The sequence below is a fragment of the Salmo salar genome, chromosome 10, assembly GCF_965601325.2.
Source record: "Salmo salar chromosome 10, fSalSal1, whole genome shotgun sequence".
Taxonomy (NCBI): Eukaryota; Metazoa; Chordata; class Actinopteri; order Salmoniformes; family Salmonidae; genus Salmo; species Salmo salar.
Window position 1 is genome coordinate 27,280,160 of NC_138300.1, and position 23,434 is coordinate 27,303,593.

The window sequence follows — 23,434 nt, forward strand, 5'->3', positions numbered from 1 at the left end:
CTCTAGTTTCAAGTTTTATTAGTCATGTGTACGGGATAGTCTACGCATGGTATACATCGTCCAACGAAATGCTAACTTGCAGGTTCCTTGTCGGCAATGCAACAACAATAAGAAATAGTAAAAAATATGAATATGAACATAAAGTAAATGGCAGTAGAATAGAATCAACATTTTAGCATAACTTAATACTGGAAGGCACAATTTATAGTTCAATAGTTAAATGCATATTGGGAAAGGGAGGAATGGGGAGCAAGTGTATAAATTGAGCAGTATAATAAGAGAGTATCTGGTAGCAGCAGATATGATGTGTGTGTGCTAAGGTGTGGAGAATCATCAAAACAGGTGGTCAGTCCAGTTCAAGTGTTCAGCAGTCTGATGGCTTGTAGATACAGTGCATTTGGAGTGTATTCAGACCCCTTGATCTTTTCAACATTTTGTTACGTTACAGCCTTATTATTAAATTGTTTAAATAGTTTTTAAGACAAAGGAAAAACTGTTTTTTGTTTGCTAATTTATAAAAATAAAAATAACCTTAAATGTCTACTTACAGTTGAAGTCGGAAGTTTACAAACAAATTAGCCAAATACGTTTAAAATCAGTTTTTCACAATTCCTGGCATTTAACCCAGTAAAAATTCACTGTCTTAAATCAGTTAGGATCATTACTTTATTTTAAGAATGTGAAATGTCAGAATAATAGTAGAGAGAATGATTTATTTCAGCTTTTATATATTTCATCACATTCCCAGTGGGTCAGAAGTTACATACACTCAATTAGTATTTGGTAGCATGGCCTTTAAATTGTTTAACTTGGGTCAAACGTATCAGGTAGCCTTCCACAAGCTTCCCACAATAAGTTGGGTGAATTTTGGCCCATTCCTCCTGACAGAGCTGGTGTAACTGAGTCAGGTTTGTAGGCCTCCTTGCTCGCACACACTTTTTCAGTTCTGCCCACAAATTTTCTATAGGATTGAGGTCAGGGCTCTGTGATGGCCACGCCAATACCTTGACTTTGTTGTCGTTAAGCCATTTTGCCACAAATTTGGAAGTATGCTTGAGTCATTGTCCATTTGGAAGACCCATTTGTGACCAAGCTTTAACTTCCTAACTAATGTCTTGAGATGTTGCTTCAATATATCCACATCATTTTCCTTCCTCATGAGGCCATCTATTTTGTGAAGTGCACCAGTCCCTCCTACAGCGAAGCATCCCCACAACATGATGCTGCCACCTCCGTGCTTCACGGTTGGGATTGTGTTCTTTGGCTTGCAAACTTCCCCCTTTTTCCTCCTAACATAACGATGGGCATTATGGCCAAACAGTTCTATTTTTGTTTCATCAGACCAGAGGACATTTCTCCAAAATGTATGATCTTTGTCCCCATATGCAGTTGCAAACCGTAGTCTGGCTTTTTATGGCGGTTTTGGAGCAGTGGCTTCTTCCTTGCTAAGCGGCCTTTCAGGTTATGTCGATATAGGACTTATTTTACTGTGGATATAGATACTTTTGTACCTGTTTCCTCCAGCATCTTCACAAAGTCCTTTGCTGTTGTTCTGGGATTGATTTGCACTTTTCTCACCAAAGTACGTTCATCTCTAGGAGACAGTACTCTTCTCCTTCCTGAGCGGTATGACAGGTGGGTGGTCCCATGGTGTTTATATGTGCGTACTATTGTTTGTACAGATGAACATGGTACCTTCGGGCATTTGGAAATTGCTCCCAAGGATAAACCAAACTGTTCGCTGCTCTGGCACCCCTATGGTGGAACAAGCTCCCTCATGACGCCAGGACAGCGGAGTCAATCACCACCTGAAACCCCACCTCTTTAAGGAATACCTAGGATAGGATAAAGTAATCCTTCTAATCCCCCTCCCCCCCCCCTAAAAGATTTAGACGCACTATTGTAAAGTGGTTTTTCCACTGGATATCATAAGGTGAATGCACCAATTTGTAAGTCGTTCTGGATAGGAGCGTCTGCTAAATGACTTAAATGTAAATGTAAATGTTGTGGAGGTCTACAATTTTTTTCTGAGGTCTTGGCTGATTTCTTTTCATTTTCCCATGATGTCAAGCAAAAAGGGACTGAGTTTGCAGGTAGGCCTTGAAATAGATCCACAGGTACACCTCCAATTGACTCAAATGATGTCAATTAGCCTATCAGAAGCTTCTAAAGCCATGACATCATTTTCTGGAAGTTTTCAAGCTGTTTAAAGGCACAGTCAACTTAGTGTATGTAAACTTCTGACCCACTGGAATTGTGATACAGTGAATTATAAGTGAAATATTCTGTCTGTGAACAATTATTGGAAAAGTTACTTGTGTCATGCACAAAGTAGATGTCCCTACCGACTTGCCAAAACCCTAGTTTGTTAACAAGAAATGTATGGAGTGGTTGAAAAACGAGTTTTAATGACTCCAACCTAAGTGTATGTAAACTTCCGACTTCAACTGTATATAAGTATTCAGACTCTTTACTCAGTACTTTGTTGAAGCACCTTTGGCAACGATTACAGGCTCGATTCTTCTTGGGTATGATGCAGCAAGCTTGACACACCTGTATTTGGGGAGTTTCTCCCAATCTTCTCTGCAGATCCTCTCAAGCTCTGTCAGGTTGGATGGGGAGAGTTGCTGCACAGCTATTTTCAGGTCTATCTAGAGATGTTCGATCGGGTTCAAGTCCGAGCTCTGGCGGGGTCACTCAAGGACATTCAGAGACTTGTCCCAAAGCCACTCCTGCGTTGTCTTGGCTGTGTGCTTAGGGAGTTGTCCTGTTGGAAGGTGAACCTTCGCCCAGGTCTGAGGTCCTGAGCGCTCTGGAGCAGGTTTTTATCAAAGATCTTTCTGTACTTTGCTCCGTTCATCTTTCCAATAATCCTGACTAGTCTCCCTGTCACTGCCGCTGAACACCACCATGCTTCACCGTAGGGATGGTGCCAGGTTTCCTCCAGACATGACGCTTGGCATTCAGGCCAAAGAGTTCAATCTCGGTTTCCAGACCAGAGAATCTTGTTTCTCATGGTCTGAGAGTCCTTTAGGTGCCTTTCGGCAAACTCCAAGCAGGCTGTCATGTTCCTTTTACTGAGGAGTGGCTTCCGTCTGGGCACTCTACCATAAAGGCCTGATTGGTGGAGTGCTGCAGAGATGGTTGTCCTTCTGGAAGGTTCTCCCATCTCCACAGAAGAACTCTGGAGCTGTCAAGAGTGACCATCAGGTACCTGGTCCCCTCCCTGACCAAGGCCCTTCTAAACCAATTGCTCAGCTTGGCCAAGCGGGCAGCTCTAGAAACAGTCTTGGTGGTTCCAAACTTATTCCATTTAAGAATTATGGAGGCCACTGTGTTCTTGGAGACCTTCAATGCTGCAGAAATGTTCTGGTACCCTTCCCCAGATCTGTGCCTCGACACAATCCTGTGTCAGAGCTCTACGGACAATTCCTTCAACCTCATGGCTTGGTTTTTACTATGACATGCACTGTCAACTGTGGAACGTTAATGATAGGTGTGTGCCTTTCCAAATCATGTCCAATCAATTGAATTTACCACAGGTGGACTCCAATCAAGTTGTAGAAACATCTCAATGATGATCAGGGGAGACAGGATGCACCTGAGCTCAATTTTGAATCTCATAGCAAAGGTTCTGAATACTTACAGTGGCAAGAAAAAGTATGTGAACCCTTTGGAATTACCTGGATTTCTGCATAGATTTGACATAAAATATGATCTGATCTTCATCTAAGTCACAACAATAGACAAACACAGTGTGCTTAAAATAATAACACAAATTATTGTATTTTTCTTGTCTATATTGAATGCATCATTTAAACATTCACAGTGTAGGTTGGGAAAAGTATGTGAACCCCTAGACTAATGACTTCTCCAAAAACTAATTGGAGTCAGGAGTCAGCTAACCTGGAGTCCAATCAATGAGACGAGATTGGAGATGTTGGTTAGAGCTGCCTTGCCCTATTGAAAACACTCACAAAATTTGATTTTGCTATTCACAAGAAGCATTGCCTGATGTGAACCATGCCTCGGACAAAAGAGATCTCAGAAGACCTAAGATTAAGATTTGTTGACTTGAATAAAGCTGGAAAGGGTTGCAAAAGTATATCTAAAGGCCTTGATGTTCATCAGTCCATGGTAAGACAAATTGTCTATAAATGGAGAAAGTTAATCACTGTTGCTACTCTCCCTAGGAGTGGCCGTCCTGCAAAGATGACTGCAAGAGCACAGCGCAGAATTCTCAATGAGGTTAAGAAGAATCCTAGAGTGTCAGCTAAAGACTTACAGAAATCTCTGAAAGATGCTAACATCTCTGTTGACGAGTTTACAATACGTAAAACAAGAATGGTGTTCATGGGAGGACACCATGGAAGAAGCCACTGCTGTCCAAAGAAAACATTGCTGCACGTCTGAAGCTCGCAATAGAGCACCTGGATGTTCTACAGCGCTACTGGCAAAATATTCTGTGGACAGATTCAACTAAAGTTATGTTGTTTGGAAGGAACACACAACACTATGTGTGGAGAAAAAAAGGCACAGCACACCAACATCAAAACCTCATCCCAACTGTAAACTATGATGGAAGGAGCATCATGGTTTGGGGCTGCTTTGCTGCCTCATGGCCTGGATAGCTTGCTATCATCGACGGAAAAATTAATTCCCAAGTTTATCAAGACATTTTGCAGGAGAATGTAAGGCTATCTGTCCGCCAATTGAAGCTCAGCAGAAGTTAGGTGATGCAACAGGACAACAACCCATTAGACAGATGTAAATCAACAGAATGGCTTGAACAGAAGAAAATACGCCTTCTGGAGTGGCCCAGTCAGTCCTGACCTCAACCAGATTGAGATGCTGTGGCATGACCTCAAGAGAGCGGTTCACACTAGACATCCCAAGAATATTGTGGAACTGAAACAGTTTTGTAAAGAGGAATGGTTCAAAATTCCTCCTGGCCGTTGTGCAGGTCTGATCCGAAACTACGGAAAAGGTTTGTTTGAGGTTATTGCTGCCAAAGGAGTGTCAACTTGTTATTAAATCCAAGGGTTCACATACTTTTCCCAACAAGTACTGTGAATGTTTACACAGTGTGATCAATAAAGAGACGAACAATTCTAATTGTTTGTCTGTTATTAATTTAAGCAGGCTGTTTGTCTTTTGTTTAGATGAAGATCAGATAAAATTGTATGACCAGTTTATGCAGAAATCCAGGTAATTCTAAAGGGTTCACATACTTTTTCTTCCCACAGTATGTAAATAAGGAATTTATTTTTTTATTTTTAATACATTTGCAAAACATTTGAAGAACCTGTTTTCACTTTGTCATTATGGGGTATTGTGTGTAGATTGACGAGGAAAACATTTAATTTAATCCAGGCTGTAACATAACAAAAAACTTTCCGAATGCACTGTATGTAGATGTGCACTGTATGTAGTCTCTGAGCCTGTTGGTATCAGACCTCATGCATTGCAACATAGTCTAAGAGCATTTTGTATTATCCTGTACATAAATCCCAGACACCCTATTCAGTATGATATGTTACATTTCGTATGGTGTTTATTAATTTGTGGATGTCCATCATCCATTTCGTATGATATGTTACGATTTACAACTCGTATGATACTGTAAGTTACAAATTGCAATTCTTACAATATGTTAGGAAGTAGGAAAATGTACAATATAAACGAATTTGCAAAATGCATGATATATTACAAATTCCATTTGTTGTGGCTAACGTTAGCTAGGTGGCTAACGCTAGCTAGCTGGCTAACATTAGCTAGAACAAATTGGAATTTGTAACATATCATGCGTTTTGCAAATTTGTAACATATATTACGTTTTGTTACATATTGCACAAATTGCAGTTCGTAACATACACTGAGTGTACAAAACATTACGAACACCTGTTCTTTCCATGACATTGACTGACCAGGTGAATCCAGGTGAAAGCTATGATCCCTTATTGATGTCATTTGTTAAAGCCACTTCAATCAGTGTAGATGAAGGGGAGGATACAGGTTAAAGAAGGATTTTTAAGCCCTGAGACAATTGAGACATGGATTGGGTATGTGTAACATTCAGAAGGTGAATGGGCAAGACAAAATATTTAAGTGCCTTTGAACGGGGTATGGTAGTAGTTGCCAGGCGCACTGGTTTAAGTGTGTCAAGAACTGCAATCCTGCTGGGTTTTTCACGCAAAACAGTTACACGTGTGTTTCAAGAATGGTCCACCACCCAAAGGAAATCCAGCCAACTTCACATAACTGTGGGAAGCATTGAAGTTAACATGGGCCATGCAACTCAATATTTGGAAGGTCTTCTGTTGGGGCTAGGGGGCAGTATTGAGAATTTTGAAAAAAATATGTGCCCATTTTTAACTGCCACCTACACCAACTCAGAAGCTAGGATATGCATATTATTACCAGATTTGGATAGAAAACACTCTGAATTTTCTAAAACTGTTTGAATGGTGTCTGTAAGTATAACAAAACTCATATGGCAGGCAAAAACCTGAGAAAACCTGAGAGAAAAAAAGAATTTTGTGGCTGTACTATTTTTTTAAATCATTGTTTAATAGATACCACAGTGAGAAAGGATTCATTTCGCAACTCCTACGGCTTCCACTAGATGTCAGCGATCTTTATAAAGTTGTTTGAAGCGTCTATGATCAACAGAGACCGGATGACAAGGAAGGGAAGTTGACCTACCTGGGATGTCGTCACTTCCATTATTGCCTGCACCTGCTCAATCATGTGACGCGAGACAATTTTCAAATACGTTTTTCAAGACACAGGAGAGGTCGGGTTGAAACATTACTGATGTTTCACGTTAAAAATGGCTCTAAAGATTGATGCTAAACAACGTTTGACATGTTTGAACGAACGTAAATAGATTATTTTTTAAACTTTTTTAACTTTTCGCCGTGACTTCCCACCCCCCCGCCCGCGCTACTTTTGAGTAGCCACCGAAGCGCTAACAACATGGAACAACTTGGAGTTATTTGGACATCAATTATGAACTTTGTCAAAAGAAACCACATTTGTAGTGGACCTGGGATTCCTGGAAGTGCCAATGGATGAAGATAATCAAAGGTAAGGGATTATTGACGATAGTATTATTGAAATTAGATGGTTACAAGATGATGCTAACCTATATAGCCTAGCCTATTGTTCTTAGCACAGCACCCGGTTTATTGCAACTTGTGATTTCCCAGTAAAGTTATTTTGAAATCTGGCAATACAGTAGCATTTACGAAATGTTAAAATATAATTATTTGAATGACAATATTATAATTTACCAATGTTTTCGAATAGTAATTTTGTAAATTGTAACGTTGTTCACCGGAAGCATTTCAGAGAAGAAAAAAATCTGAATTTCACCGCTACTGTAAAATGCTGTTTTTGGATATAAATATGAACTTGATGGAACAAAAAATGCATGTATTGTATAACATAATGTCCTAGGAGTGTCATCTGATGGAGATTGCCAAAGGTTAGTGCATAATTTTAGCTGGTTTCTGCTTTTGGTGACGCCTGACCTTGAATTGAAAATGGATGTTAGTACTTTTGTGGCTATGTACTGTCCTAACATAATCTAACTTTATGCTTTTGCCGTAAAGCCTCTTTGAAAATCGAACAATGTGGTTAGATTAAGGAGATGTTTATCTTTTAAATTGTGTAAAATAGTTGATTGTTTGAGAAATTTAAATTATTAGATTTTTGATGTTTTGAATTTCCAGCCTTGTTAGCAATCCCGTCTCGGGGTTCATTGCTAACCTGTAGCCCCAACAGGTTAATGTTTTGTACACTCAGTGTATTGTATGAATTGAAATTCATAACATATGATACAAATTGTAATTCGTAACATATATCAAATAAAATGGTGCTGGAAGAAATGGCAGCAATTTTTCGTGCGCCCAACCAACTGTACTATTATGTGGGGTTTTTTCGTGTTATTTGTAACTTATTTTGTACATAATGTTTTTGCAACTGTATCTTACGGCAGAAAAGAGCTTCTGGATAATCAGGACAGCAATCACTCACCTCGGATTAGAGAAAGATTTTTTCTTCAACAAGCAGGACGCACAGGACATTCTCCTAACACCCGACAAGGCCAACATCCCAGTTATTTGCAAGAGGAAGAGACGCAGGTACAGAGGACACAGAGCGGGATGCCTCGTGATGATCCGCAGAAGGCGAGTGGGAAAGCTGCCGTTACCGTCAATATTACTCACCAATGTGTAAGCATTGGACAATAAATTAGACGAGGTACGATCACGAATATCCTACCAATGGGACATCAAAACTGTAATATCCTATGTTTCACGGAATCGTGGCTGAATGACCACATGGATATTCAGCTAGCGGGATATACGCTGCGCCGACAAGATAGAACAGCACACTCCAGTAAGACGAGGGGGGGCGGTGTGTGCATATTTGTAAACAACAGCCGGTGAACAAAATCTATGGAAGTCTCTAGATCTTGCTCGCCTGAAGTAGAATATATTGCGATAAATTGCAGGCCACACTACTTTCCTAGAGAGTTTTCAGCTATACTTTTCGTGGCTGTTTATTTATCACCACAGACAGATGCTGGCACTAAGACTGCACTCAGTCAGCTGAATTAGGAAATAAGCAAACAGGAAACCACTCACCCAGAGGCGGTGCTCCTAGTGGCCGGAGACTTTAATGCAGGGAAACTTAAATCAGTTCTACCAAATCTCTATCAACATGTTAAATGTGCAACCAGAGGGAAAGAAATTCTAGATCACCTGTACTCCACACACAGAGACGCGTACAAAGCTCTCCCTCGCCCTCCATTTGGTAAATCCGACCAGAACTCTGTCCTCCTGATTCCTGCTTACAAGCAAAAATTAAAGCAGGAAGCACCAGTGACTCGGTCTATAAAAAAGTGGTCAAATGAAGCAGATGCTAAACTACAGGACTGTTTTGCTATCACAGACTGGAAAATGTACCGGATTCTTCCGATGGCATTGAGGAGTACACCACATCAGTCACTGGCTTTATCAATAAGTGCATTGAGGACGTCGTCCCAACAGTGACTGTACGTACATACCCCAACCAGAAGACATGGATTACAGGCAATATTCGCAGTGAGCTAAAGGGTAGAGCTGCCGCTTTCAAGGTGCGGGACTCTAACCCGGAAGCTTATAAGAAATCCTACTATGCCCTGCGACGAAACATCAAACAGACAAAGCGTCAATACAGGGCTAAGATTTAGTCATACTACACCGGCTCCGACGCTCGTCTTATGTGGCAGGGCTTGCAAGCTATTACAGACTACAGACTACTAAATGACTACAGACCCGTAGCACTCACGTCCATAGCCATGAAGTGCTTTGAAAGGCTGGTAATGGCTCACATCAACACCATGATCCCAGAAACACTAGACCCACTCCAATTTGCATACCGCCCAAACAGATCCACATATGATACAATCTCTATTGCACTCCACACTGCCCTTTCCCACCTGGACAAAATGAACACCTATGTGAGAATGCTGTTCATTGACTACAGCTCAGCGTTCAACACCATAGTACCCTCAAAGATCATCACTACGCTAAGGATCCTGGGATTAAACACCTCCCTCTGCAACTGGATCCTGGACTTCCTGATGGGTTGCCCCCAAGTGGCGAGGGTAGGTAGCAACACATCTGCCACGCTGATCCTCAACACTGGAGCCCCCCAGGGGTGCGTGCTCAGTCCCCTCCTGTACTCCCTGTTCACCCACGACTGCATGGCCAGGCACAACTCCAACACCATCATTAAGTTTGCAGACGACACAACAGTGGTAGCCCTGATCACTGACAATGATGAGACAGACTATAGGGAGGAGGTCAGAGACCTGGCCGGGTGGTGCCAGAATAACAACCTATCCCTCAACGTAACCAAGACTAAGGAGATGATTGTGGACTACAGGAAAAGGAGGACCGAGCACGCCCCCATTCTCATTGACGGGGCTGTAGTGGAGCAGGTTGAGAGCTTCAAGTTCCTTGGTGTCCACATGAACAACAAACTAGAATGGTCCAAACACACCAAGACAGTCGTGAAGAGGGCACAACAAAGCCTATTCCCCCTCAGGAAACTAAAAAGATTTGTCATGGGTCCTCAGATCCTCAAAAGGTTCTACAGCCGCAACATCGAGAGCATCCTGACTGGTTGCATCACTGCCTGGTACGGCAATTGCTCGGCCTCTGACTGCAAGGCACAACAGAGGGTAGTGCGTACGTTCCAGTACATCACTGGGGCTAAGCTGCCTGCCATCCAGGACCTCTACACCAGGCGGTGTCAGAGGAAGGCCCTAAAAAATGTCAAAGACCCCAGCCACCATGGATATCATAAGGTGAATGCACCAATTTGTAAGTCGCTCTGGATAAGAGCGTCTGCTAAATAACGTAAACGTAAATGTAAAATAGACTGTTATCTCTACTACCGCATGGCAAGTGGTACCGGAGTGCCAGGTCTAGGACAAAAAGGCCTCTCAACAGTTTTTACCCCCAAGCCATAAGACTCCTGAACAGTTAATCAAATGGCTACCCAGACTATTTGCATTGTGTGCCCCCCCCCCCCCCCACCCCTCTTTTACGCTGCTGCTACTCTCTCATAGTCACTTTAACTATACATTCATGTACATACTACCTCAATTGGCCCGACCAACCAGTGCTCCCACACATTGGCTAACCAGGCTATCTGCATTGTGTCCCGCCACCCACCACCTGCCAACCTCTCTTTTAAGCTACTGCTACTCTCTGTTCATCATATATGCATAGTCACTTTAACCATATCTACATGTACATACTACCCCAATCACCCTGACTAACCGGTGTCTGTATGTAGCCTCGCTACTTTTATAGCCTCGCTACTGTATATAGCCTGACTACTGTTATTTTTCACTGTCTTTTTACCGTTGTTTTTATTTCTTTACTTACCTATTGTTCACCTACTACCTTTTTTGCACTATTGGTTAGAGCCTGTAAGTAAGCATTTCACTGTAAGGTCTACACCTCTTGTATTCGGCGCACGTGACAAATAAACTTGATTTGAATTGTAATTCGTAACATATCATACGAAATGGATGATGTACATACACAGATTAACACATACCATACGAAACGTAACATATCATACTAAATGGAGTGTCTTGGATTTACGTACAGAATAATATGAAATGCTCTGAGACCACATTGCGTGGCTGGGGTGTGTGGGGTCCTTAATGATGGAATGTGGGGTCCTTGATGATGCTGCGAACCTTCCTTAGGCACCGTTTCGAGTAGATGTCCTGATGGGTGGAAGCACGGTCCCAGTGATGTACTGGGCCGTCTTCAACCACCTGCTGGAGGGCCTTGCGGTCATGGACGGAGCAATTCTCGTACCAGGCTCTGATGTAACCAGTCAGGACGCTCTCGGTGGTGCAACGGTAGTATTTCGAGAGGACCCTGGGCGGCATGCCAAATTTCTTCAACCGCCTTAGGAAGTAGAGACGCTGTTGATGTTGTTGGTCCATGACAAGTCCTCAGGGATCTGGACACTGAGGAACTTAAAACTCGTGACTCTCTCTTCAACAGTCCCATTGATGTGGATCGGGGCATGTTCCCTTCTCTGCTTCCTGATGTCAACAATCAATTCCTTTGTTTTGCTGACGTTGAGGGAGAAGTTGTTGTCATTACAGCACAATGCCAGTTCACTTACCTCCTCCCTATAGGCTGACTCGTAATTGTTGGTTTTCAGGCCAACAACCATGACGTCGTCAGAAAACTTGATGATGGAGTTGGTGTCGTGCAAAGCTACGCAGTCGTCAGTGAACAAGGAGTATGTATTACTGAGAGCCTTGATGATTGAAGGAAAACATTTTAACCATCCATAATGTATTAACAAACACAAGCCTGAGGAGCACAGTTTAGGGAGCCTTGTTTTCTGGCTACAGCATTACCATCATTGTGAAATAAGAATTTATTCTTATCTGACCTGCCTAGTTAAATAAAGGTTAAATAAAAAATAGAAAAATTACCACCAGATAGGAAGCGGCAAAGCAAGAGGAATAACTGGGCTAAAACTGGGCTCTGTACTCCCTGTTCACCCAAGACTCCGTGGCCATGCACACCTCCAACTCAATCATCAAGTTTGCAGACGACACAACAGTAATGGGCTTGATTACCAACAACGGCGAGACAGCCTACAGGGAGGAGGTGAGGGCACTCGGTGTGGTGTCAGGAAAACAACCTCTCACTCAATGTCAACAAAACAAAGGAGATGATCGTGGACTTCAGGAAACAGCAGAGGGCGCACCCCCCTATCCACATTGAAGGGACAGCAGTGGAGAAAGTAGAACGTTTTAATTTCCTCTGCATACAAATCAACAACAAACTGAAATGGTCCATCCACACATATAGTGTGGTGAAGAAGCGCCTCTTCAACCTCAGGAGGCTGAAGAAATTTGGCTTGTCACCCAAAACCCTGACTAACTTTTACAGATCCACAATCGAGAGCATCCTATCGGGCTGTATCACAGCCTGGTAAGGCAACTGCTCCGCCCTCAACCGCAAGGCTCTCCAGATCGTGGTGCGGTCTGCACAATGCATCACCGGGGGCAAACTACCTGCCCTCCATGACACCTATAGCACCCGATGCCACAGGAAGGAAAAAAAGATAATCAAAGACAACAACCACCCAAGCCACTGCCTAGTCACACCGCTACCATCCAGAAGGCGAGGTCAGTACAGGTGCTTCAAAGCTGGGACCGAGAGATTGAAAGGCCATCAGACTGCTAAACAGCAATCACTAACTCAGAGAGGCTGCAGCCTACATGGAGACCCAATCACTGGCCACTTTAACAAATGGATCACTAGTCACTTTAAACAATGCCACTTTAATAATGTTTACATATCTTACATTACTCATATCATATGTATATACTGTATTTTATACCATCTATTGCACCATGCCTATGATGCTCGGCCATCGCTCATCCATATATTTATATGTACATATTCCCATTCACCCCTTTTTAGATTTGTGTGTATTACGTAGTTGCTGGGGAACTGTTAGATTACTTGTTAGATATTACTGCACTGTCGGAACCAGAAGCACAAGCATGTCACTACACTCGCATTAACATCTGCTAACCATGTGTACTGTCTGTGACAAATACAATTGTATTTTATTTGAGTCGTTAGGGTTTGGCCGGGGTAGGCCGTCATTGTAAATAAGAATTTGTTCTTAACTGACTTGCCTAGTTAAATAAAGGTTAATTAAATTAAATTAAATACCAGCCGGCTCCTCAGGGTGTAGTTCCCTGCCAACAAACATCCCAGGAGGACTGAACTACAGACAGACAGAGAATATTACTAGGAATAAATTATAGCTATAATGTATACATTTATGCACGAAGTTGATCATTCATATTCTTTAATAAATTCAAATATATTACATTGTTGTGAAAGGCTGACATTTGATTCGATTCAAACCAGTGACTGTATTCACACACAGGATATCACAAGTAGGAACCATTCGGTTGGTAATTGTTCCCAGACGTCGTTAATTTAGCGGACAACTGCGCATGACTTTCCGACTGTTCTCTCTTTTATGTCTCTAAAAACTTAACAGCGAGATAACTAACATACAAAACAAATTGTATGTTCCGTTGATAAAAAAAAAAGCTAAACTCCGACATGGCCCTACTGAAAGTATGGACGTCGCCGAGACTTTTAAACAGGTAAATAAACTACGCGTTGGTTTCGAAGACATTCAATGGGACGCACGTTCGCTAACTAGCAGCTCTGGTCCTGGTTGTTACGTACGGCTTGAGCCTTCTTCAACGCCCGCATATTTCCACAGAGTGGTGATGATGAGAAGTATACCGTGTCCGGAAGCGACTTCACCATTCATTTTCTGTATTCAGTGTTCACTCAAACATCGTTCTAAGCTTTGTTTTCCTATTTCAGTTACAGCTGATTTGAGACGGGTGCAACTGCATCCCGCAATTCGGGGTGTTCCTCGGTGTAGGCATTCCGGGATCTGCAGGAACCCATCTTTATACTTCTATTGGCCCATTTTTGACTCCAGTATATAGGCAGGAGGCAGTGGCGCTCCAGTACAGTAGATGGCGATAATGCACCACAACGTTGGATGCCACCCGCCTATACACCCCACAGAAGAGCCGGGGGGACAAATATAGCTATTTTTTTATATCACCTTTATTTAACCAGGTTGGCCAGTTGAGAACTAGTTCATATTTAAACCAGCGACCTGGCCAAAATAAAGCAAAGCAGTGCGACAAAACAACAGAGTTACACATAAACAAACGTACAATCAATAACACAACATCAAAATCTATGTACAGTGTGTGCCAATGTAGAAGAGTAGGGAGTTAAGGCAATAAATAGGCCATGGAGGTGAAATAATTACAATTTAGCATTAACACTTGAGTGATAGATGTGCAGATGATGATGTGCAAGTAGAGATACTGGGTTGCAAGAGGAAGTAACAATATGGGGAGGAGATAGTCGGGTGTGCTATTTACAGATTGGCTGTGTACAGGTACAGTGATCGGTAAACTGCTCTGACAGCTGATGCTTAAAGTTAGAGAGGGAGATATGACTCCAGCTTCAGTGATTTTTTTTTTTGCAATTCATTCCAGTCATTGGCAGCAGAGAACTGGAAGGAAGTGTTGGCTTTGGGGGTGACCAGTGAAATATACCTGCTGGAGCGCGTGCTATGGGTGGGTGCTGCTATGGTGACCAGTGAGCTGAGATAAGGCGGGGCTTTACCTAGCATAGACTTATAGATGACCTGGAGCCAATGGGTTTGGCGACAAATATGTAGTGTGGGCCAGCCAACGAGAGCATACAGGTCGCAGTGGTGGGTAGTATATGGGGCTTTGGTGACAAAACAGATGGCACTGTGATAGACTGCATCCAATTTGCTGAGTAGTGTTGGAGGCTATTTTGTAAATGACAACGCTGAAGTCAAGGATCGGTAGGATAGTCAGTTTTACCAGGGTATGTTTGGCAGCATGAGTGAAGGAGGCTTTGTTGCGAAATAGGAAGCCAATTCTATATTTAATTTTGGATTGGAGATGCTTAATGTGAGTCTGGAAGGAGAGTTTACAGTCTAACCAGACACCTAGGTATTTGTAGTTGTCCACATATTCTAAGTCAGAACAGTCCAGGGTAGTGATGCTAGTCAGGCGGGAGGGTGCGGGCAGCAATCGGTTGAAGAGCATGCACTTAGTTTTACTTGCATTTAAAAGCAGTTGGAGGCCTCGGAAGGAGTGTTGTATAGCATTGAAGCTTGTTTGGAGGTTTGTTAGCACAGTGTCCAAAGAAGGGCCAAATGAATACAGAATGGTGTCATCTGCATAGAGGTGGATCAGAGAGTCACCAGCAGCAAGAGCGACATCATTGATATATACAGAGAAAAGAGTCAGCCTGAGAATTGAACCCTGTGGCACCCCCATAGAGACTGCCAGAGGTCCGGACAACAGGCCCTCCGATTTGACACACTAAACTCTATCTGAGAAGTAGTTGGTGAACCAGGCGAGGTAGTCATTTGAGAAACCATTGCTGTTAAGTCTGCCGATAAGAATGCGGTGATTGACAGAGTCAAAAGCCTTGGCCAGGTCGATGAAGACAGCTGCACAGTATTGTCTTTTATCGATGGCGGTTATGATATCGTTTAGGACCTTGAGCGTGGCTGAGGTGCACCCATGACCAGCTCGGAAACCAGATTGCATAGTGGAGAAGGTACGGTGGGATTCGAAATGGTCGGTGATCTGTTTGGTAACTTGGCTTTCGAAGATTTTAGAGTGGCAGGGCAGGATGGATATAACAGTTTGCGTCTAGAGTGTCTCCCCCTGTGAAGAGGGGGATGACCGCGGCAGCTTTCCAATCTTTGGGGATCTCAGACGATACAAAAGAGAGGTTGAATAGGTTAGTAATAGGGGTTGCAACAATTTCGGCAGATCATTTTAGAAAGAGAGGGTCCAGATTGTCTAGCCCAGCTGATTTGTAGGGATCCAGATTTTGCAGCTCTTATAGAACATCAGCTGTCTGGATTTGGGTGGGGGGGGGGGGGGGGGGGGTCTTGGGCAAGTTGCTTCAGGGGGTGCTGAGATGTTGGTAGGGGTAGCCAGGTGGAAAGTTAGGCCAACCGTAGAAAAATGCTTATTGAAATTAACGATTATTGTAGATTTATCGGGGTGACAATGTTTCCTATCCTCAGTGCAGTGGGCAGCTGGGAGGAGGTGCTCTTATTCTCCATGGACTTTAGTGTCCCAAAACCTTTGGGAATTAGTGCTACAGGATGCAAATTTCTGTTTGAAAAGGCTAGCCTTAGCTTTCCTAACTGACTGAGTATATTGGTTCCTGACTTTCCTGAAAAGTTGCATATCACGGGGGCTATTCGATGCTAATGCAGTACGCCACAGGATGTTTTTGTGCTGGTCAAGGGCAGTCAAGTCTAGGGTGAACCAAGGGCTATATCTGTTCTTAGTTCTACATTTTTTGAATGGGGCATGCTTATTTAAGATGGTGAGGAAAGCAACCTTTACAGAGCAACCAGGCATCCTCTACTGACGGGATGAGGTCAATATCCTTCCAGGATACCCGGGCCAGGTCGATTAGAAAGGCCTGCTCACTGAAAGGTTTTAGGGAGCGTTTGACAGTGATGAGGAGTGGTCGTTTGACCGCGGACCCATTACGTACGCAGGCAATGATCACTGAGATCCTGGTTGAAGACAGCAGAGGTGTATTTAGAAGGAAAGTTGGTCAGGATGATCTCTAAGAGGGTTCCCATGGTTACAGATTTAGGGTTGTACCTGGAAGGTTCCTTGATCATTTGTGTGAGATTGAGGGCATCTAGCTTAGATTGTAGGACAGCCGGGGTGTTAAGCATGTCCCAGTTTAGGTCACTTAACAGTAATTATAGTTAGTGATGGGAAATCGAGGCTTTCTGAAGGTAGCCTTATGCGCTTTCACCAAATTCTGCAGGAGAACGTTGCATTACTCAGAACTTCTTTATCTGTTCACAATGCACGTTGGTGACATCGGCTGTTCAGCAATAAATAGCAGCATGTGTTTCTCAGATATTTTTTCTCCACTGTTCATCAACACTCTGTGGCGCGCAGTAAGTCGTTGGTTTTAGAAGCCTATTTAGCTAGTACACGGTGTCGCTCCAGCCTCCCGCCTGTCGGGCACTGTTTTCACGTATTTTATCAAGGGTGAGGGCAGGTGTTTGGTAGGCGGTAGCGAAAGACACTGTCTACCAGTGACCAGATAATACTTTTATTTCCCTAATGACCTACATTCAAAAGTATAACACAAGCATGCAAATGTCATGCTCGAAGGTAGGCGTTTAGTTTATTAATTCGACCATTTAAAAAAAAACAAGCACAAATAAAACTTAAAAGCCATACATGCACATGAATAAAATCAGCGAGGATAACACACAAAGTCTGAGACTTATTTCCATTGTGGTCCTCTTGAGACAAGATGGCTAGACAAGATCCAACACAGTATGGCAGTGAAATAATAAAACAAAAACATAGAAGAAGAACATCTATCTCATCATTCCAGTTACATCATAGGGGTTATTCATATGGGCACAGAAGACATCAAACATATTTTTACTTTATTTTTAAAGCTGTCCAGAGAGGACGTTGTTTTTATAGGCAGAGGCAACTCATTCCATTCTGAGGCTCCGGTATACAAGAAAGTACCTTTCCCAGCATTACTCCTGAACCTGTATAAGCACACATCAGCAACACCTGATCTGGTGCTGTGATTGTGTGCATCCCTAACACGAGGAAAGTAATCACTTAGATATCTGTGCGCAGGACCATAAATACTCCTGTAAACCAAACCTAGTCTAATCTGGGACACCCTAGCCTCAACAGGCAGCCAGTTTAGTTCCTGAAAGCAGCTCCTGCCTATGTGAGTATGTGGACTCACCTTCAATACTACCCTGATCAGCTTATTCTGGGCTATCATAAGTTTAGATAAGCCCCCAAACCAGGAAGTACTAGCATAGTCAAAATGGCATTGAATGAGGGCAGTAGCTAGCACTTTCATGGAGTCCTTATCAAGCAGCTTGGACTTTCTAGCCAAAAACTTAGTCCTGGCATTAACCTTCCCTAGCACCTTATTGGCCATGCTCACATCTCCCAAGCTTCCATCAAGGATACATCCCAAGTAGCTAACAGAGGTTTTAGTAGTCAGCACCTCACCCCCTAACTCCACTCTGATTTCAGACGACCCACACAATTTAGGTCTGGATCCAAAAATAATTGCTTCAGTTTTCCCTAAGTGCAGAGATAGCTTATGATCTCCAAGCCATTTGCTAATGTTAGTAAGCTCTGTGCTAAGTATGCTCTCCAACATAGTTTTACTTTTGTGAGACACCACATTTACATTTTAGTCATTTAGCAGACGCTCTTATCCAGAGCGACTTACAGTAGTGAATGCATACATTTCATAAATTTTTTTCCGTACTGGTCCCACGTGGGAATTGAACCCACAACCCTGGCATTGCAAACACCATGCTCTACCAACTGAGCCACACGGGATACTGTGTCAGACTCTACCAGAAGTGTAGAGTCATCCGCATAAAGAAAAAGACGGCAAGAACAAGCATCTTTTATATCGTTAATATACAATAAAAACAGCAGAGGCCCAAGCATGCTCCCCCTGCGGAATGCCACAACTCATTGGTTTTGCCTGAGACAGTGAACCATAAACCTCTACTACTTGCTCCCTTCCTGATAAATAGGACTTTACCCAGCCTAGAGGGATACTGCTTAACCCCAGTGACTCCAGTTTGGAGATTAGGTTAACAGTGGTTAACTGTATCAAAGGCCTTCTGTAAAGTCAAGCAGTACCAGTACGTTCATGCAGGAACCAATGGGGTGCTAATAGATCTCCTTAAATATAAGTCATCTGATTTACTTGATTTAGTCTGCAGTTGCTTCCTCCATTTTAGGACTACTGATTTAATTAAATGTACCCATTAATTGTTGAATAATATAAATGTCTCATGAGCTTAGTTCAACTGTTGTACCCCATCAGAACCCAAAATATAAGCTTGTTTCACTCCAATGTTTGGAAACAAAGCAGATGTAAACAAACAATATATAGCCTCAACATGGTTAAAACTATAATTTTTATACCATGGATTGTCCATCCTTGGATCCATAGCTCTGTCTATGAATTTGAGAGCCCTATCCCTCAGATTTTTACTGAAATGGGTGGGAGGATGCTTTGTTATTGTTTCAAACGCTGATTGCCGCTTTATTCAAACTTTTCGCCGGCATCTCCTGATATCAGAGCATAAAAACTACAATCTGTCTCCTATATTAGCCTAGTGCGCATGGGCCAAGCACGTTTTCACCGGTTTTCCCTGGCTAAACTAGCTGGCTAGATGAACTATGCTAGTTTGTCCTCATTGCCAAACTTCATAAATACATTTATTGATTTAAATCTGCCTTTATTAATATAATGAGTAATTCAGGAATGACAGGAATGAATTGGCAGGAGAACTGGAGAAAATAGCAACTCAATAGAGAGCAATGACTACAATGAATAGCTAAATAACTTCTGGGCACAAAGGGTCCGCAGAGCTCCTCACCACCACTCTATTCTCCCCATCATACAATATTTTCTTCAGATTTTGTTTTGTGATTGGCTTAAGTATATTCACTGACGTAAAGACGGTACTAGTGACAAACCTTCTCTGTATGCGTTGTCCAGAACAAGTCTGGCGATAAGCAAAGTCCTCAAAAGTGGTTTATTTCGTATTTCGGAGAAACGATGGCTTGCGCTTAGAGAGAAATTGGCCAGCACGGACAAACGAAGGTAAACTAAATATACATAGTATGTGGACACCCCTTCAAATTAGTGTATTCAGCTATTTCAGTCACACCCGTTACTGACAGGTGTATAAAATCGAGCAGACAGCCCTGCAATCTCCATAGCTGAATATTGGCAGTAGAATGGCCGCAATGAAGAGCTCAGTGACTTTCCACGTGGCATCGTCATAGGATGCCACCTTTCCAACAAGTCAATTCATCAAATTTCTTCCCTGCTAGAGCTGCCCTGGTCAACTGTCAGTGCTGTTATTGTGAAGTGGAAACATCTAGGAGCAACAACGACTCAGCCACGAAGTGGTAGGCCACACAAGTTGGCAGAATGGGACCGCCAAGTGCTGAAGCGTCTGTCCTCGGTTGCAACACTCACTACCCAGTTCCAAACTGCCTCTGGAAGCAACGTCAGCACAAGAACTGTTCGTCAGGAGCTTCATGAAATTAGTTTCCACAGCCGAGCAGCCGCACACAAGCCTAAGGTCACCATGCGCAATGCCAAGCATCGGCTGGAGTGGTGTAAAGCTTGCCGCCATTGGACTCTGGAGCAGTGGAAATGCACTCTCTGGAGTGCTTCTACATGCTTCACCATCTGGCAGTCCGACGGACGAATCTGGGTTTGGTGGATGCCAGGAGAACGCTACCTGCCCGAATGCATAGTGCCAACTGTAAAGTTTGGTGGAAGAGGAATAATGGTCTATGGCTGTTTTTCATGGTTTGGCCTAGGCCCCTTAGTTCCAGTGAAGTGATATCTTAACGCTACAGCATACAATGACATTCTAGATGATTCTGTGCTTCCAACTTTGTGGCAACAGTTTGGGGAAGGCTCTTTCCTGTTTCAGCATGACAATGCCCCTGTGCACAAAGCTAGGTCCATACAGAAATAGTTTGTCGAGATCGGTGTGGAAGAACTTGGCTGGCCTGCATAGAGCCCTGACCCCATCAAACACCTTTGGGATGAATTGGAACACCGACTGCGAGCCAGGCCTAATCGCCCAACATCAGTGCCCGAGCTCATTAATGCTCTTATGGCTGAATGGAAGCAAGTCCCTGCAGCAATGTTCCAACATCTAGGGAAAGCCTTCCCAGAGAGTGGAGGCCTTTATAGCCGCAAAGGGGGACCAACTCCATATTAATGCCCATGATTTTGGAATGAGATGTTCGACGAGCAGGCATTGAAGGCTAAAGCTGCACGTAACGCCCTGGATCAGAGCTAGCCAGCTAACATGTATGACTGACAGCTTGGGATGAACTAGCTAGCTAGTTTCTGAGTACATTTGCATTACGCTTTTATATTAGTTTCTAAATCTTAATCATTTGAACATTGCCAATGTTTTGTCTTTTTAGATGTCTACAAGAGGTGGTTGCCCAGAGGCATTTCCTTGCTGCATCAACTCTACACACAGCGACCACCCAGCACAACTCCAACAAGACATCAATTGTACGATGCAGTCGACAGAAGTATGAAAGAATGTATCCTGTGTTGCTCATACAACCGGACGGTTCCACAATTAACATTAGGTACAAGAAGCCCAAGAGGATACTCATGGTAAGCTTCCTTGAACTGGAGACAAATTGAGAGAATGCCTTTTTGGATTGATAAACTCAGCAAAAAAAGAAACGTCCTCTCACTGTCAACTGCATTTATTTTCAGCAAACTTAACGTGTAAATATTTATATGAACATAAGATTCAACAACTGAGACATGAACTGAACAAGTTCCACAGACATGTGACTAACAGAAATTGAATAGTGTGTCCCTGAACAAAGGGGGGGTCAAAATCAAAAGTAACAGTCAGTATCTGGTGTGGCCACTAGCTGCAGTACTACAGTGCATCTCCTCCTCATGGACTGCACCAGATTTGCCAGTTCTTGCTGTGAGATGTTACCCCACTCTTCCACCAAGGCACCTGCAAGTTCCTGGACATTTCTGGGGGGAATGCCCTAGCCCTCACCCTCTGATCCAACAGGTACCAGACGTGCTCAATGCTATTGAGATGCGGGCCCCTCACTGGCCTTGGCAGAACACTGACATCCCTGTCTTGCACGAAATCACTCACAGAACGAGCAGTATGGCTGGTGGCATTGTCATGGTGGAGGGTCATGTCAGGATGAGCCTGCAGGAAGGGTACCACATGAGGGAGGAGGATGTCTTCCCTGTAACGCACAGCGTTGAGATTGCCTGCAATGACATCAAGCTCAGTCCGAGGATGCTGTGACACACAGCCCCACACCATGACGGACCCTCCACCTCCGAATCGATCCCGCTCCAGAGTACAGGCCTCGGTGTAACGCTCATTACTTCGACGATAAATGTGAATCCGACTATCACCCCTGGTGAGACAAAACCGTGACTCGTCACTGAAGAGCACTTTTTACCAGTCTTGTCTGGTCCAGCGACGGTGGGTTTGTGCCCATAGGCAACACTGTTGCCGGTGATGTCTGGTGAGGACCTGCCTTACAACAGGCCTACAAGCCCTCAGTCCAGCCTTTCTTAGCCTATTGCGGACAGTTTGAGCACTGATGGAGGGATTGTGCATTCCTGGTGTAACTCGGGCAGTTGTTGTTGCCATCCTGTACCTGTCCCTCAGGTGTGATGTTCGGATGTACTGATCCTGTGCAGGTGTTGTTACACATGGTTTGTCACTGCGAGGACGATCAGCTGTCCGTCCTGTCTCCCTGTAGTAGCACTGTCTTCGGCGTCTCACAGTATGGACATTGCAATTTATTGCCCTGGCCACATCTGCAGTCCTCATGCCTCCTTGCAACATGCCTAAGGCACTTTCACACAGATGAGCAGGGACCCTGGGTATCTTTCTTTTGGTGTTTTTCAGAGTCAGTAGAAAGGCCTCTTTACTGTCCTAAGTTTTCAGAACTGTGACCTTAATTGCCTACCGTCTGTAAGCTGTTAGTGTCTTAACGACCGTTCCACAGGTGCATGTTCATTAATTGTTTATGGTTCATTGAACAAGCATGGAAAACAGTGTTTAAACTCTTTACAATGAAGTCTGAAGTTATTTGGATTTTTACGAATTATCTTTGAATGACAGGGTCCTGAAAAAGGGACGTTTCTTTTTTTGCTGAGTTTACATTTTTGCCCCTTTTGACTATTCAGGAATCCTACATTTGAATGCTAATCAGACAAATTCTGAGAGTGAATTTGATTATTTTGTGTTGTATCCCTTCAGATGCCTGTGGACATCAGTACACTCTCAGAGTAAGAAAGGAAAATCAGGATGCGGAAGCGGGATCCCAAGAAGGGAGTTGTTAAGCAGAGGACGGTGGAATTCAAAGACGATTTCAAAGTGGATGATTACAGCAAGTTTTGGAGAAGTTATAGAGCCTGTTGTAGTTATTTAACTTTACTGTTCTGCCTTGACTGTGTGTGTATATATAATATTATTTGTAGATGTACATCTTTATCCCATATTGGTAATAAAATAATAAATTTTATTCACTTAGCTACATATATAATTTTGTGACCATATGTTTTTTTATTTTTTTATTATGAACACAACAAATACAAATTACAGAAATATACCAACAAGAGTACATAAACCTAACAGA

The 23,434-nt window shown here is 43.1% G+C and overlaps 1 protein-coding gene across 1 annotated transcript; it reads left to right on the top strand.

The window, feature by feature from the left end:
• The first annotated feature begins 13,554 nt into the window (after nucleotides 1-13,554).
• LOC106614019 (large ribosomal subunit protein mL55) lies at nucleotides 13,555-23,434 on the top strand. Its single transcript, XM_014216911.3, has 3 exons — nucleotides 13,555-13,729; nucleotides 21,215-21,416; nucleotides 23,056-23,434. Exons 1-3 carry the CDS (start codon nucleotides 13,686-13,688, stop codon nucleotides 23,086-23,088), a joined length of 279 nt encoding a protein of 92 aa, XP_014072386.3. The 5' UTR covers nucleotides 13,555-13,685; the 3' UTR covers nucleotides 23,089-23,434.